This window comes from Esox lucius, chromosome 13 (genome assembly GCF_011004845.1).
Source record: "Esox lucius isolate fEsoLuc1 chromosome 13, fEsoLuc1.pri, whole genome shotgun sequence".
Taxonomy (NCBI): domain Eukaryota; kingdom Metazoa; phylum Chordata; class Actinopteri; order Esociformes; family Esocidae; genus Esox; species Esox lucius.
Window position 1 is genome coordinate 4,607,868 of NC_047581.1, and position 17,784 is coordinate 4,625,651.

At 38.7% G+C, this 17,784-nt stretch overlaps 1 protein-coding gene and 1 long non-coding RNA gene across 4 annotated transcripts; both read left to right on the forward strand.

Annotated features, from left to right (window-relative positions):
* Window positions 1–6,422: 6,422 nt before the first annotated feature.
* Window positions 6,423–9,736, forward strand: LOC109616490. Its single transcript, XR_002197626.2, has 2 exons — window positions 6,423–6,522; window positions 8,335–9,736. It is a non-coding gene; the product is annotated as an uncharacterized LOC109616490 (long non-coding RNA).
* A 3,484-nt stretch (window positions 9,737–13,220) lies between these two features.
* Window positions 13,221–17,692, forward strand: kazald3 (Kazal-type serine peptidase inhibitor domain 3). Of its 3 annotated transcripts, none has more exons than XM_034296291.1 (4): window positions 13,221–14,311; window positions 14,860–15,020; window positions 15,591–15,738; window positions 16,420–17,692. In XM_034296291.1, the coding sequence occupies exons 1-4, from the start codon at window positions 13,786–13,788 to the stop codon at window positions 16,503–16,505; spliced, it is 921 nt and encodes a 306-aa protein (XP_034152182.1). In that variant the 5' UTR covers window positions 13,221–13,785; the 3' UTR covers window positions 16,506–17,692. The 3 variants fall into 3 exon arrangements, with proteins under 3 accessions (XP_034152182.1, XP_034152181.1, XP_034152183.1); XM_034296290.1 differs by having other exon boundaries at window positions 13,223–14,311; window positions 16,417–17,692; XM_034296292.1 differs by having other exon boundaries at window positions 13,225–13,730; window positions 16,417–17,692.
* Window positions 17,693–17,784: the final 92 nt, after the last annotated feature.

Genomic DNA, 17,784 nt, shown 5'->3' on the forward strand with positions numbered 1-17,784 from the left:
AGCAGCTATCCACATAGAGGGGCTGATATACTTAACACCTACTCAGATGTTTGGACATACAGTGGGGCAAAAAAGTATTTAGTTAGCCACCAATTGTGCAAGTTCTCCCACTTAAAAAGATGAGAGGCCTGTAATTTTCATCATAGGTACACTTCAACTATGAGAGACAAAATGAGAAAGAAAAATCCAGAAAATCACATTGTAGGATTTTTTATGAATTTATTGGTAAATTATGGTTTATGCAGGGGGACACGTCTGGCACTGCAGGATTTGAGTCCCTGGTGGCGTAGTGTGTTACTGATGGTAGCCTTTGTTACTTTGGTCCCTGCTCTCTGCAGGTCATTCACTAGGTCCCCCCGTGTGGTTCTTGTGATCATTTTGACCCCACAGGGTGAGATCTTGCGTGGTGCCCCGGATCGAGGGAGATTATCAGTGGTCTTGTATGTCTACCATTTTCTTATAATTGCTCCCACAGTTGATTTCTTCACACCAAGCTGCTTACCTATTACAGATTCAGTCTTCCCAGCCTGGTGCAGGTATACAATTTTGTTTCTGGTGTCCTTTGACAGCTCTTTGGTCTTGGCCATAGTGGAGTTTGGAGTGGGACTGTTTGAGGTTGTGGACAGATGTCTTTTATACTGATAACAAGTTCAAACAGGTGCCATTAATACAGGTAACGAGTGGAGGACAGAGGAGCCTCTGAAAGAAGAAGTTACAGGTCTGTGAGAGCCAGAAATCTTGCTTGTTTGTAGGTGACCAAATACTTATTTTACAGAGGAATATGCCAATAAATTCATTAAAAATCCTACAATTTTTTTTAAAATTTTGTCTCTCATGCAACTTGTTTTACTATTTTCCACATTACAACAACAAACTGCGTCTTACCTTTGTTGTTTTTGTTACTAAAAGTAGTGGCTGAATAAAATCACTTGAAAATACAGAAGAAATGAAGAGACCACTGCAACTTTTTCTTTCCTTTCCAAAAAAGTTAAAAAGGAAAGAAAAAGTAAGGAACAAGTGTTCAATTTGCAGTGGTCTCTTAATTTGAACCCTTCTTTTTTTCACTCAAAACCTTCCTTTTCAAAAAAGAATCACGCCCTTCCACTTCGCCCCATATAAGAATAATGGATCAGTCCATGTGACTTCAACTTTAATCAAGTGACATCACACAAGTCTTTTGAAGAACATGCTGCAAAGAAAGGCAAGTATCTTTTCTTACCTATATTTCATTGTTTTTATGGTCAGATTGAGATTTTCAGGCTTAACATTTCAACTCTGTTTTATGAATAATTGATAGTAAACAATTGTTGAGGAAATATTAAACAGCAGTGTTGCAAAATATTCAAATTTTATGATGTCCTAAATGCCATTTGGTGCTACTGTCCTAGCTAAATTAGGAGCTATGGCTACATTTTGCCATTTTGCCAAAACGTCAACCCCGTCACATTCAACCCTGTCACATTCAACCCTGTCACATTTTTTATTGCAACAGGGTTGAATCATTGTGACAGGGTTGAATGTTTGACACCTCTTAGTAAATGAATTAATTGTAGACTTTGATTTGAACTGTCTGAAATAATACTTAATGCTATTTAATGTTCAAAATATCCGGATATCACAATGGCAAAAACAGAAGTAGAGAGGCAAAGAGAGTACAGGGCAAGAAGGAATGCAGACCCAGAGAGGAGGGAAAAATATCTCAGGAGTGAGCGTGAGAGGTGGAAAAGGGACACTGAGGCAGGGAAAAAGAAAAACATCAGGGATCAGAGTGATAGAGCAAAACGTAATAAGCGCAAGAGTTTGAGAAATGCTAAAAAAAGACAGAAGTTAAGGGATGCTTTGAGGAATATCATCACCCCTCCACAAAGTCTTGATAATCAATATGCAGAACAACCCAGATCTGGCTCCTCAAGGTCGCTTGTTAGAAGTTGCTTCAGATAAATTTGAAAGTATAACAAGCCATTTTATTACGGTGTGATTAAGTGTACATACAGTATACTGTATATGTAGGTGTATAGGTGTTTGTCCATGTGAAATTCTTATTAATTGTTTGCAGTTTTGGTGGTTATTTATTGCCTGGTTTTGTTTTGGGCAACATTTGGAGGGCAAGAAATAATCCCAAAGAGCAAGACACAAACTATACAAAGAAATAACACAACTCAAACATGAACTCAAAAAGGAGAGAACTTCCACACAATCCTCAGCAAGTTCAAGAAGCATTTCTTTAATATTAGGCAGCAGTATGCCTACTACCATGAGCTGAGGAAGAGCATGGCCACTGATGAGTGCTTCATTCACATAGATTGTTCAGAAAACTTTACCTGCAAGTACAGTTCTGAGATCCAAGCAGTGCACTTTGGATCTTGTCACTTGCAGGCAACACTACATACAGGGGTTGTTGATGTAGGTGGTAGCCAAGAACCGACCTGCTTCAGCACAATATCTCCATCAAAGCATAAAAGCCCAGCAGCTACAGTGGGGAGAAAAGTATTTGATACACTGCCGATTTTGCGGGTTTTCCCACTTACAAAGCATGTAGAAGTCTGTATTTTTATCATAGGTACTCTTCAACTGTGAGTGACTGAATCTAAAACAAAAATCCAAAAAATCACATTGTATGATTTTTAAGTAATTAATTTGCATTTTATTGCCGTCATGTTTTTTGAGTTCAATGTTATGTAGCCTGCTGAATACTAGTTTTAATTAAAATGAGATTCCAGCAAGTTAGTATTCTTCAAAGTAGCCTGTGGTCTACAAACCCGATTCCAAAAAAGTTGGGACACTGTACAAATTGTGAGTAAAAAAGGAACGGAATAATTTACAAATCTCATAAACTTATTTTTATTCACAATAGAATATAGATAACATATTGAATGTTGAAAGTAAGACATTTTGTAATGTCATGCCAAATATTGGCTCATTTTGGATTTCATGAGAGCTGCACATTCCAAAGAAGTTGGGACAGGTAGCAATAAGAGGCCGGAAAAGTTAAATGTACAGATAAGGAACAGCTGGAGGACCAATTTGCAACTTATTATGTCAATTGGCAACATGACTGGGTATAAAAAGAGCCTCTCAGAGTGGCAGTGTCTCTCAGAAGTCAAGATGGGCAGAGGATCACCAATTCTCTCAATGCTGCGGCGAAAAATAGTGGAGCAATATCAGAAAGGAGTTTCTCAGAGAAAAATTGCAAAGAGTTTGAAGTTATCATCATCTACAGTGCATAATATCTTCCAAAGATTCAGAGAATCTGGAACAATCTCTGTGCGTAAGGGTTAAGGCCGTAAAACCATACTGGATACCCGTGATCTTCGGGCCCTCAGATGGCACTGCATCACATACAGGAATGACACTGTAATGGAAATCACAACATGGGCTCAGGAATACTTCCAGAAAACATTGTCGGTGAACACAATCCACTGTGCCATTCACAGTTGCCGGCTAAAACTCTATAGGTCAAAAAAGAAGCCATATCTAAACAGGATCCAGAAGCGCAGGCGTTTTCTCTGGGCCAAAGATCATTTAAAATGGACTGTGGAAAAGTGTTCTGTGGTCAGACGAATCAAAATTTGAAGTTCATTTTGGAAAACTGGGACGCCATGTCATCCAGACTAAAGAGGACAAGGACAACCCAAGTTGTTATCAGCGCTCAGTTCAGAAGCCTGCATCTCTGATGGTATGGGGTTGCATGAGTGCGTGTGGCATGGGCAACCTACACATCTGGAAAGGCACCATCAATGCTGACAGTTATATCCAAGTTCTAGAACAACATATTCTCCCAACCAGACGTCGTCTCTTTCAGGGAAGACAATGCCTGACCACAGACTGCATCAATTACAATGTCATGGCTGCATAGAAGAAGGATCCGGGTACTGAAATGGCCAGCCTGCAGTCCAGATCTTTCACCCCTAGAAAACATTTGGTGCATCATAAAGAGGAAGGTGCGACAAAGAAGACCTAAGACAGTTGAGCAACTAGAAGCCTGTATTAGACAAGAATGGGACAACATTCCTATTCATAAACTTGAGCAACTTGTCTCCTCAGTCCCCAGACTTTGGCAGTCTGTTATAAAAAGAAGAGGGGATGCCACACAGTGGTAAATATGGCCTTGTCCCAACTTTTTTGAGATGTGTTGATGCCATGAAATTTAAAATCAACTTATTTTTCCCTTAAAGTGATACATTTTCTCAGTTTAAACAATTGGTATGTCATCTATATTGTATTCTGAATAAAATATTGAAATTTGAAACTTCCACATCATTGCATTGTGTTTGTATTCACAATTGTACAGTGTCCCAACTTTTTTGGAATCGGGTTTGTACATTTTATAAGGTATTTTTTAACTGCCGACCATATGGAAAGATTCATTCCATTGATATTTGTGATTAATTTATGCTTGATGTTTTTAATTTAATGTTAAGTACGTTTTGATTGTTTCGTTTTTTCATATGACAGTTGGAAAATCTGATTGTTGCCCCCTGTCAACTGTTAACAAAATAATATTTAAATTCTAACATTTTATTGCATGTTATATCATTAATTTCACAGGTAAATAAATCATACCATATAGAAAAATGGATTGTCAATGCAACCCAGTTATAATTTTCAACCCTGTCATGCTGAGTTCAACCCTGCTATTTGATCTGTTTTTATAAATATTTTGATGATAAGAAAAAATATGAGGTTAATTTATGTGTGTACAATTTGCAGGATGATCTGAAAAAATATGAAAGCCTAATCAAATCCTTATGTTAATGCATATTTCTGATAAAATATGAAGGCCGATGTCAGATAAAGTTCTCATGACCTGCTTTAGCAGTCAAATGGTGAGTAATTTAAAATAAAAATCATACTTAGAATAAGGGATTTTAAACAAGGGACATCTTATTATTAAGGATCTACAAGAATTTACTTCAATATTTGTTCAAATCATATTCACTCAGGGTCCAAGTTTTCTGTGATGGGGTTGAACTCAAAGCGACTTTTTGTGAGAAAGAAATGCCTATTAATGAAAGGGATTTCATGACTGAGGTGGGAAAATATATTTTCTCAAAGGTTTAACTAGTCCACCATCAGATGTAGTGATCAGAAATACAATTATTTGAGGTATAAAGAGAATCACACAACTATGTGATAATAAATGGCTTCATATGATCACTATCCTTAAATAAAATAATTGTTTTTGCATGATCACTCATATTTTCAAAATCAATGCCACAATTTCTGCCCGGGTATGCAAACTTAGGAGCACAACTGTAAGTCAGGATGTTTATGGAGCACACTTATACTAGATGATGGTTTTAAAGGCTTGTTCCCTTGCTGAAGACTTACAGTCAGTACTTACAAATTGTTTTGGAATGGAGACAGACTTTAACAGAGAAATAGAGATGTGTTATTTTATCAAGATGATGACTCTGCCCCCTTACCCTCCCTATCACCTCTGTGCACATTGTAACAGTCCAGTGCTATCTCTATCCACACATTATCACATAAACATGTTTCAGACAATGGAAAAGTCTGACTTTGCCTGCAAATTCCAACTTCGACAGTATGCTTTGTATATACAGGTACATACTCCCTCAAAAAAATTAAACTAAGGAGGTGTATCCATACATACCAGTTTACCACATACCATAACAACATTTCTATCATGTCAATACATATTAACAGGAATTGGAAGATCAATATTTGCCCCTTTTGCCCCATGTTCAATGTCAGTAGCTGAGCTCCAATGACATTTGGGTGAACCCCATCCTCCGTTGAAAGCCTGGCATATGAAGAAAGACTTCAGACTTCTTAACAGCCTGACCTCAAATTAACCTTTGGCAAGGATGATGCATTAATATATTTTGAGTGACATGAATTTGAGGGACAGCTATGTGTGTAAATTATTAAATTTAGTGTATATTTCAGTTTTAAATAATATATTGTATAACAATAAAACCTGCCTTTGTATTATGACATTTACAGTGGGAGAACTCACAACCTGAGATACAAGCGCTTCTCATATTATGATAATACTTATTCACTGTCTAAAAAAATTCTTATTAACCCAAAAACATTTTAAATTAAACCAAAACATGTTTTTTGTGTCATAGATTTACCCACTCTGCAAGTTGTTATGAGTAAAATAAAAAAGTAAAACTACAATATTTAACAGCTATTACATTAAAATACTTGAAGTAAATTTAATATTGCATATCCTAACTTACCTGTACTGGAGACTTCTGAAAGCAATAACAATGTTATCGAGTTTTCATGCAACATTTCTATTGTATTTTATTGATTTTGTTATAACTTCTTGATAATGAGGCTATACAATTGTAACAAAAAATGCAATATTGTATAAACAAGGACACTTTTTAAGAAGGTAAGTTTTTAGAGGCGTGTCTATTTCACCATCCTGTTAAGTAGCTTACTATTTGACGTCTCGTCGTGCGCGGACAAACCGCTACAGTAACAATCTGTTTGAGCTGCAGTTTGCGAGTCTGCTTAAGTTCACAGCGCAGCCCTACTCATTAGGTGAGTATTGCCTTTTATTTGGTGTGCTGACAATAATCCGTTTTTATAGCTTAATACTTTTGGACTGTTTTAATGCTTCTTTAAAAGTTATATTTTGTGCGTGTAAGCCGCCAACAGTTACATTTAAATTGTAGTCATTTAACAGACGCACTTATCTAGTGACTTTACAATTCAGGAACCATGCTCCGTCGTCTTTTTCCATTTGGATCTCATGAGATTGTCAAAGTAACGTTCAAGTGCTGTGACTGGTTTCTTTGGCAACACGTTTATTTTTAGATTTGGTGCAAATCAATTTGGCATGTGGAAAAGCCGAGGAGTGTTTTTTTTTTATCCTGTTATTTTACTTTGACCGACTTAAAAATAAAAATGACTTCATAAAAGGGTCAGTTATTATTTAAGGGACCCTTTTATATAGCATGCGCAGGAGTCTCCAATGGGTCAAACGCGAACTAATGGTAGCGATTTATGAGAAGCCATCGAAACAACTCTGAATGTACGCGCAGTTTTCACATTACTTCGCAAACTGTTAATTTAGTTTCAGAAATGCAGGCTCCCATTCTACATAACCAGTTGTGCAACGTGGTCTCAGGATACTACGTAGACTATTTTACGAAAATCCATGGCACCCGATTTCGTATGATATGTGATGTTATGTTATGTTACATTACAATGCGCCACCAAAACGTATGATACATAACGAAATTATTAAAACGTAACATATCTTACGAACGCTATTACAACGTATTAAATGTTACGAGCGCTATTAAAACATAAAATAACACACAAACACCAGACAAACGTATGATATTTACGAACGCTATGAAAACATAAATAATGATGAATTCTTAACAACACATTTCACCTATGTTTTGAACCGGCAACATTAAGATAAGAAGGCATTCACCCTACCCATTGCCCCACTCTGGATATGTAGATTTGGGAGGAGTAACAGCAACACCAAGGTCTCTAGAATATGTTATAAAAGCATTTTATTGTTAAAGTTGGGTTAACGTTAGGCATCACAGTACTGGGGTTAAGGTTAAGGTTTGGGCTACGGTTAGGAAACAAAAAAGGTTAGGTTGAGGTTTGGTCTCACAGCTCTGGGGTTCAGGTTAGGGTTTGGGTTAAGGTTAGGTATCACAGCACTGGGGTAAAGGTTAGGATTATGTTTTGAGTTAGGATTACAAAGAAAATCACTTCAAACATTTTTATCTTGTAACACCACCAATCGCCTTCACTGGTTACAGATTCCTCACTGGAGCAGTGGGTAGTGCACCTGTCTAGGATGCAGAAGTTTGCTGGATTGAAATATGGTTTTCCATTAATTTCCCCCCCCCATTCTGTTACTGAATGTAATATATCTTACAAAATCCCCTGCATAAAATAGACTGCGTAATCCTTCTAAGACCAGGTTGAGTAGTGACATTGTTGTTTATAATCCATTAGGTATATTGACAGACAAATAAGGCTTGTATATATATATAGTACACCAAGACCCAGGGAGAAGATGCATCTTGTTTTATTTTGCTATAAAGGTTGGAGACCCCTCATGGTGTTGGTGACTCACAGATATTTTAAGTAGATTTAGCATTTGATTAATGTTTAGGCTACAACATTTGGAACAAAGGCATATCCATCCACACCAGGAAATTTAGAGTAGTTCAGATAAGCAAATGCAGATACACATTTGGTTGCATTTGCAATTACTGTGGGTAGTAGGCTAACACAGACCAACATGAATCATCCCCTTCCTCCAAATAATTTGAACTGTGAAGTTGTTTTATGTTCTGTGCATCTCTTCATATCTGCTAGGAAATACCTCCCCGGGACGGGTGTGTGTGTGTGTGTAGGTCAGAGATGACTGAGGCAGAGACTTACTGCAAAGCTCCTGCTGATTCACGGCTGAAGTGCTGGCTGTGGGCCCACAGACAAACTCCACCTCCCTGGGATTACTGTCAAGAGAATGGGCCTTCTGCCGTGTGGAGCCAGCGCCTCCTGGTGGTAGGCTTTGTTCTCCTCGTCCTGACTGCCATGATAATGCTGCTTCTTTGGAATTACCATTGCATCGTCATCACACACATCTGCCAAGACCAGGAGGGGAGCTCTGCATACCCTTTGTGGAAGGACAAGGAGATCTCAGACTGAAGGCACGTCCATTGAACCAGATGACTAGAAGAAAACATTGCCCATCACACCACAGAAATCTCAACCCAATAAATGAATCAATGCAGCAGTTGTCACAAAAAAGCTGGATCCCCAGGTATACATTTTAAACAGCAAGTGATTAATATTTGAAGTGCCAGCAGAAGAACCAAATGTAGAGTGGGACAGTCTTCTTCTGGTTGCGCAGTGGACATGATTAAAGTACATGGCCAATCTGTGTCCGTATGGTTGACAGTATTGTTGTAATTTGATTTGTGTGGGCACTGCGACTAGGCCAGTAACAGCCTGGATGGCTGTCTCTTTCTGCTGTATTGCCAACTTCTTTGATGGATGGGTACCAGCCTCATACCATATCATGATATCACAGCCATCAACAGCCAAAGGTAAAATACAGGCATTATTTTTCAATAAGAGTAAGATTAGATTAGATTCAACATTATTGTCATTGAACAGTACAACTACAGTACAAAGAAATGCAGTTAGCATCTAACCAAAAGTGCAAATGGAAGAGGACAGAAATGTAAAAGTGTTTACAAGTATTAAGTATAATGTATGTGCAATGATGTGCAATGATGGCAAATGCAAGTACAAATGGCAATTCTAAATGAGCAGGATATTGTTTTATCCATGGGGATTGTCAGTTGGATTTAATTACTTTTACACAATTAACATTGTAATGGCTTATTATGATTTGCATAATTAACATTTCCATTTATACTGTACTGTAAATCCATGCCTAAAATACACCAACTGATAGAAATGGCACATGTATAATTGCAATTAAGTAGGTTAATTAGGGACAATGACTGTCACACAGCAGTTCATCCAGTTGTAGGGTATATATGACAAAGGAAGCATACAATTTCACACAGGATTAAACAAAATATATAGAATGTGACCATTAATACCCTGTTAAAGTCAGGGTGTGACTTTAAACCCCTTTTAATCACATTACTGTTACTATGTTTTGCACAAATATTGGACAAGAAATAGAACATAGAAGATTACAAACTATTTACATTTGCATGTGTAATAAAAACCTGAAGATTCAGAATGGTGTACTCTGGTGGTGCAGTGGTTTGAGCTACTGGCTCCTGTGCACATGTACTGCTGCAGCATGGGTTGGAAAATAACAGTCATTCCCTGTCACATAAGCAAAGACATAACTTTAAAAATACACACACACATTGTAATGCAAAATACAAAACTGCATAGACCTCCACACCTCTCATAATAGCAATCCTAAATTAGTTCCAGTGAAATAGTCATGTGCCATGTGGTATCCTCTTCACAATACCCCATAGATTTTCTATAGGGTTAAGGTCAGGCGAGTTTGCTGGCCAATTAAGAACAGGGATACCATGGTCCTTAAACCAAGTACTGGTAGCTTTGGCACTGTGTGCAGGTGCCAAGTCCTGTTGGAAAATGAAATCTGCATCTCCATAAAGTTGGTCAGCAGTAGGAAGCATGAAGTGCTCTAAAACTTCCTGGTAGACGGCTGTGTTGACCTTGGACCTCAGCAAACACAGTGGACCAACACCAGCAGATGACATGGCACCCCAAACCATCACTGACTGTGGAAACTTTACACTGGACTTCAAGCAACGTGGATTCTGTGCCTTTCCTCTCTTCCTCCAGACTCTGGGACTTTGATTTCCAAAGGTAATGTTAAATTGACTTTCATCAGAGAACATAACTCAGCAGCAGTCCAGTCCTTTTTGTCTTTAGACCAGGTGAGACGCTTCGGATGCTGTGTATTGTTCAAGAGTGGCTTGACACAAGGAATGTGACAGCTGAAACCCATGTCTTGCATACGTCTGTGCACTGACTCCAGCTGCAGTCCACTCTTTGTGAATCTCCCCCACATTTTTGAATAGGTTTTGTTTCACAATCCTCTCCAGGGTGCGGTTATCCCTATTGCTTGTACACTTTTTTTTTACCACATCTTTTCCTTCCCTTCGCCTCTCCATTAATGTGCTTGGACACAGAGCTCTGTGAACAGCCAGTCATTTTAGCAATGACCTTTTGTGTCTTGCCCTCCTTGTGCAAGGTGTCAATGGTCGTCTTTTGGACTGCTGTCAGCAGTCTTCCCCATGATTGTGTAGCCTACAGAACTAGACTGAGAGCCAATTTAAAGGCCTTTGCAGGTGTTTTTAGTTAATTAGCTGATTAGAGTGGGGCACCAGGTGTCTTCAATACTGTACCTTTTCACAATATTCTAATTTTCTGAGATACTGAATTCTGGGTTTTCATTAGTTGTCAGTTATAATAATAAAAATTAAAATAAATAAACACTTGAAATATATCAGTGTGTGTGGAATGAATGTATACATTATACAAGTGTAACTTTTTGAATGGAATTACTGAAATAAATCAACTTTTTGATGATATTCTAATTTCATGACCAGCACCTGTATATTGTTGAGTTATGTATACTGTGTTGCCACTTGCTGAGCCAACACAGAGACGCATTCCAAGGCTACCCACAGTACAGTAATGGAACTTTAAAATTAGATCTCTCAATGCAGTTTGGGAAAACCCTGCTGCGCTGCTCCTGAGTATGGAGGATGGGATGAGGCCACCATGAATGAGGCCTATGGCCTGTCAAAAAAACTCTGGGAGCCTATCTGCAGCTGCTGGAATATTGTTTCTTCCTTATGCCAGAATTTGATGTTTTATACAACACTATGCGCTCACCCGTTGAAATGAGAATACGCAGAAGCAAACTGATGAATGGGCTGCCACCGTTCATGATAGAACAGATGAGCCAGGCCAACGAGTAACCAACACAGCGCCAGTGATGAAGGAGGCATGCGACACAGTCATCTCCCAGGTGGAGCAGAGGTTTTCACAAAGTGACCACCTGATCGCTGACAAGCTGGTTGACAGCTCGCTCTTTCCACAATGTGAGCTTGACTGTGCGGTGAAACTATGGCCTCTAGGAAATGAGGAAAAGTTTAAGTCTGAGCTGACCACTCTGTACAGTCACTGAGCTTCACACTGGTAAGACGGCCCTGTCTCTAAGATCCATCCATGAGAACAACCTAGAGGCTTTTGATGAGATCGTCAAACTGCTGAAAATTATCATAACAACACCTATGACGACATCTGGGTCAGAGAGGAACTTTTCCTCCTTGAAGAGGGTAAAAACCTTCACTTGCAATACCATGGGACAGCCGTGAAAGCCAGCTGATTCAGTAGCTACATGACTTAATTCCCAAAGTCATCAAAAAGTTTGCACAGAGGAAGAACAGCTGTGCCACCTCTCTTCAAGTCAGCCCTCAGCCTTGGTGAAAGCAAATTTTATCATCCTGCCTTTGTGGTGCTGGTCCGTGCATTGGTCATATTTTTGTGCTGGATCAATTGATATAGATGGTGACGAGTGTCAGTGTGTCCATGCTTATCTATTAAGGTTGTTGTCATAGAATAGATCTGTATCCCTAAAAAGTTATTTCTGCTTCTTTGGCCTTCAGTGGTGATGAGCTCATTGCTGTTCATTGGTTGGTTCTGAGCTTGGTTGCATTCCTAATTTAGGTTTGTAAATGTGACAGTGGTAATTTTACATGTGTGTGAGAGAGAAGGAGAGCAATTACACAAGGTCTCTCTCTCTCTCCAGTATGTGTACTACAACACCTGGTAGAAGCAAGCTGCTCTGTCGTTAAAAGTGTTTTGTGGAGCCACGCTGTTTGTTGATGTGTTAAATAAACACATCATTAGCAAGAGGGAGTTTTGTAGCTTTACTGGTATGTATCCTATATTTTGAAATGGTTTGTGCCCCAACAATTTTTTACATATAAAAACGTCACTGTATGTTGACATTAATGATGTAATTATGTGACTGTTGCTTCCCTTCAAAGTATTTGATTTGTGTATTTATGTGCCGTTTACCAGTGATTGCATAATGATTCTGTTTTACCTGTTTTTAGTTGTTTTGTGTTCTAAATTATGTCTTGTGTGTACCATTTGTCATTGCACGCAAGTTATTTGAATTCCTTGAGGACAAAACCAATTTCGTGTGGCAGTGCTGCCACCTTGTGTCGGTTGACCCTTAATCCTGGAATGCGTCTCAAATTTCTATCAAAACGTTCAGTGAACCTACAAAGAATGTGGGCTTCCAACACATGGCTTGACTACTATTATTTGTAATGTATCTTGCCTCCAAGTTAGCTGCATTGTTAACCAAGTAGGCTTACGTTGTAGCATTTAGGGAAATGTTCTGTATTTAAATTAATATGAATATCAATTTGGTCTATTCCCAAAATATGTAGCCTACCCAATGATTCTTTAAAGAAGCAACTATAGATGCCTCGGCCAACTGTTGTAATCAAATATCCAAAATATAGTCTTCTTTTACTCCAATGTTTCCTGAAAAATCTAAGTAAACATGATTCAAATACGGTTACAACTATAATATTAACACGATAGCTGTTCATTTCTCTGAAATTCAGGGACCACATTTCTGCAACGCTCTCCTATAGCTTTTCACCGAAAACGAGTGGGGAGTAAGATTTTTATTTAAAATGTTGATTGGCACTTTAAAGAAGAGAGCATTTACCAACTCGCCAGCTCGGCAGATGCATTTGAAGGCTGTTCTCAATCATCCACGGAGCCTCTCGGTCCAGACCACAAGCACATCGTGGGGGATGGGAAAAAGTCAACGCGTGAGAGACAACGGATACCCTGGACGCTGGGCCCGTCGCCACCATCTGCTAATTTATGTTCTTTTACTCTTCTTGAATTGTTGGACATCATAAAACATCATCGGATTTTGTTGTCTGTGAAGGACCCTGGTTGTATGCTACAATGCATGTTAGTACAATTTGCATTATTTGCCTTTTTGAAGTAGCCTAACCTGCGACGCGCTCTACAGTGAGCTTCAGGAATATTGTCCAACGTAACTTGGAACAATCTCATCAAATCGTTCGAGTTTTTAAAAAAAAGTATTATATCGGAAATAAAAGGATACTGTGAAGTGTCTGGGAAGACTTTACAGGCTAAATGTTTTTGTTAGCCGATGAAGACCTACCGTTGGCTTTATTTCTCTGGTAAAGTACACTAATACATTTACTTTTTTCTCAGTAAGGGCTGCGGTCTGTCAACATGCCATGGGAAATAATTGTAAGCCTATGCAGTATTATGGTTTTGCTAAATATGAGTAGTTCTGACAGCTTCCTGAACAGGTTTGATGACGACATCGACCAAATTAGCAACCCATTAGATGAAATTATAGACCATTTCGATTATGATAAACTTGAGGATGAGCATGGAGATCGAAATGGAACTCACTGTGGTGAATGCTCACCCGAATTGTGTCCGGTGGTACAAGGATGCAGGGCTGGGCTGATTTTGGACAATTGTGGTTGCTGCCAAGAGTGTGGAAATCTGGAGGGACAGACGTGTGATCTTGGCGACACGAATGTATTTTACGGTCTCTGTGGCATGGATCTTGAATGTAAAATTGACGATTTGGATGTTGGAGAAGTTGCCGAGCCGCAGTGTGTTTGTACATCGCAAGATGCGCTTTGCGGGTCAGATGGAAAAACATACATGAACATTTGTAAGTTTAAAGAAGCAACCTTCTCAAATTCATCAATCAAGATAAAGAGCAATGGCCCGTGCAAAACAGGTAAATCCCCTATTAATGATGATGCTACGCGCTTTGACTAAAGCATATTCGTGCCGGAACATAAACTCATCTACAGTAGTTGCTCATAAACCGTGATTAAATATTTGAACAGTTGACAAAAGATGACGTAAGAAAAACTAACATCATGGCCAGAACAGACAAAGCCTAAACCCATCTGCCAGATACATCATTAACAATATTGGGACTACAGTTTAAAACATGGAGAGATAAAAAACAGACCTGCAAGGCAGCCATTAATAGTCATAGAAAAAAGTGAAATATGAATTGTAGCAAAGTAGTTTCTTGCTACCTCTCTTGGCTTTTGCTGAAAGATTAGCAAAACAACTCACTGACTGATCCAGAGGAATCTTTACTCCACCCCTAGGTCTGAGGACTTTGGGGTAGGCCTATAATTTCCCCACAGGCATTGGGAAAGATTTATTGTTTTAACCAGCTCCAGGAGTCCCTCTCAGACTACTGCTCAAGAGCTCTGGGAGGGAGGAAATGGCTCGTAAAACACCAACCTGGTCTAACTCGTCTTTTTTCAGTGCCGATCATCAAGGTCCCACCCCAGAACCTGGTGAATGTTACAGGAAGTTGTGTGGTGTTTCTCTGTGAGGTCTTTGCCTTTCCAATGGCACTGATTGAATGGAAGAAGGATGGCAAGGACATTATTCTTCCAGGAGATGATCCACATATCTCAGTCCAGGTGAAACCTGTTTAGAGGCTTGAATTTATGTATCAGAACTTTCCTACAATTGCTGTAGATCATTTTATTGCCCCCCCAAACCCTCCTTTGCCTGCCCCCCCAACACACACACACACTCGCACACGGAAAAATCTGTTTGCGTCCTTCTGTACAGTATGTCAGATTCAAATCACAGATGCAGTTTTGACAATATTCCTGAATGATGTGTATATAGTAATCAGGCATTTGCACAGTTACACTGATTGGCCTGATGGTGGCGCTGTAAAAAGCAATTAGAAATGAACATGCAAGGTCAAGCGTCTCATTTCATTCATATCATGAACTTCGGTACAACCTGTACATCCTACTCATGGGAGGGCTAAGGGTTTACTGTTGCTTTGTTCTTTATTGTCTCCATCAACATACCTTCTTCTTGGATGTTGCAGAAAGATTGGATGGATTAGCAAATGGTTCTTATGAGTACATTTTAGATTGTGAAATAATTTGTAGCGTATAAATTGTTAAATTACTTTCATTATAATCCTACACAGTAGGCTTTGCTTAACAATGTCCATTGTCTGTGCGGGACAGTCACGAGGAGGTCCCCTGAAGTTTGAACTATCTAGCTGGCTGCAGATCGAGGAAGCTGACCTGGCAGATGCTGGCACGTACCGCTGTGTCGCTCGTAATGAACTTGGCAATATCTCTGCAACAGCTGTGTTGGGAGTTCTTGGTCCAGGTAAGGACAGTTATACAGCTTTTTTTCATTGGCTTCAGCTTTTGTACAAAGAACTTGCAGATCAAAGTTTGTTTGTTACGCTTTTCCAGGTCCTAAATCTGATTGTGCTATTAGGTCAGTAACTGGCATGAAATTGAATTGACAAAAGCAAACAGATCTAGGGCCAGGTGTGGCTACTCTAAGTAATTCACTGGAAAGGACCACGTTGAGTTGAGAATAAGTTGTATTTAGAGGGCCTTTGGAAAGTATTCAGACCCCTTCACTTTCTCCACGTTTGGTTGTGTTATAGACTTAATTCATAATTTATTGTATATGTCTATATTCTATCTACACACACCACCCCATAACGACAAAGTGAAAACCAGTTTTTCAGAATCTTGTCCGGGTGTGCTGAGGCTGTAGTTGGGTGGCTGCAGCTCTCCCTGCGCCCTACATTCCATGGCTATGGTCAAAGAAACTCTACACACCACAGAGATAGAATTATGTTGAGATATGGATTTGGGGAAAAAGTCCTTTATGGCAAAAAATTCTGAAAATCAATTATAAATTTAGACTGTAACACAACAAAATATGGAGAAAGGGAAGGGGTCTAAATACTTTGCGATAGGACTGTATGTTACAAGTAAGATTGATTCTCCTTGATACAGTTGCAATGTAATAATTCCAATTCTTTTTCAGAAGAGATGTCTGTCTACTTGATGGAGAACATGACAGAAATGTTGGAGTATGGCCATTCAGAGAGAGAGTATGATGAGGATTACTACTAGTGATATCCATTGTTCAAAGTATTCAGCCCACACTATAACATTTGAAACAGTTGAAAATGTGTGGGTGATGATGTCTTCCTGAAAGTCCTCCCAATTGTTATATTCATATTTGTGCACACAAAGATTGGGGATTTTTGTGTATATTGGATGTGCTTTAGGGTATATTAGATGTGTTAAATCCTATATTCAATGATATATAGGATATATTAGATGAGATATGAAATACGTTATATTGGATGTACAGTATTTAATGCCATATGGGATATGTTGGATGTGATATTGGATACAATAGATGTGATGTAGGATACATTTGTGGGAAATCGAATTAATTGGATTTAATCTAGGATTCCTCAGCAGTGATTTAGAATATATTGGATGTGATATAGCATACATTGGATGTGATATAGGGTATGTGATATAGGATACGTTGGATGTGATACAGGACTCATTAGGTATAATATTTATTACATACTGGATGTGATATAGTAGAAAAACACAGGTGAATACAAATGGAAGTCGATAATGGAGATCGCTGATTGTTCCCAAAGTCGATATTATGCATTTGGAAAGCATGAGGAATGTCTCTTTTGTTCAGAAGCTGTTCAGACCCATTTCCCTTGTGACTATATGTCTACATTCCAAACCATATGAATGGTGGCTTGCAGGAAAGTCAGCCCAACTGTCCTTTCAAAGTCTGGTAAAAGGCTTAGCCATCCCCTCAGGACTAAACTTCCATCTGTGCCTCCAACAGAAATGGATTTGCTTTAGAGCCTTTGTGGAATAACTAAGTGTCAGGTAGTCTCTGAACTAAAGTGTATTTTTAGTTAGTTTATACGTTTCCATCGATCTCTGTATGTTTGGGCCGATCTGACAGTAAGCCAAGCCTGGCTCTGGTGGTAGGGGAAAGAAATTCCCAGATGGTTTTAATGTATTGTGGATATCAGACACGAAGAGAAACCTCATCTCCCTTGTGTTCTTGCATCAACAAGGTTCTTTGCATTTCCTTTTTATAAGAGAATACAGAGGACTTGCTTGATCTAAATACAGCTGTACCTTCCACTTTGCAAGGGAAGCAACATCAAACCGAGAATATTATGAATGCTGTATGTTATAAAATGTGAATGCTATTTTATTAATATTAATTATGCTACTTAGGATAATGGCAGATGGCTTAAAAATATATATATATATATATATATATATATATATATATATATATTAATCTCAAAGGGGACCATTGTTTTTACAATATATTTATGATTTCATCTATATTAACAAT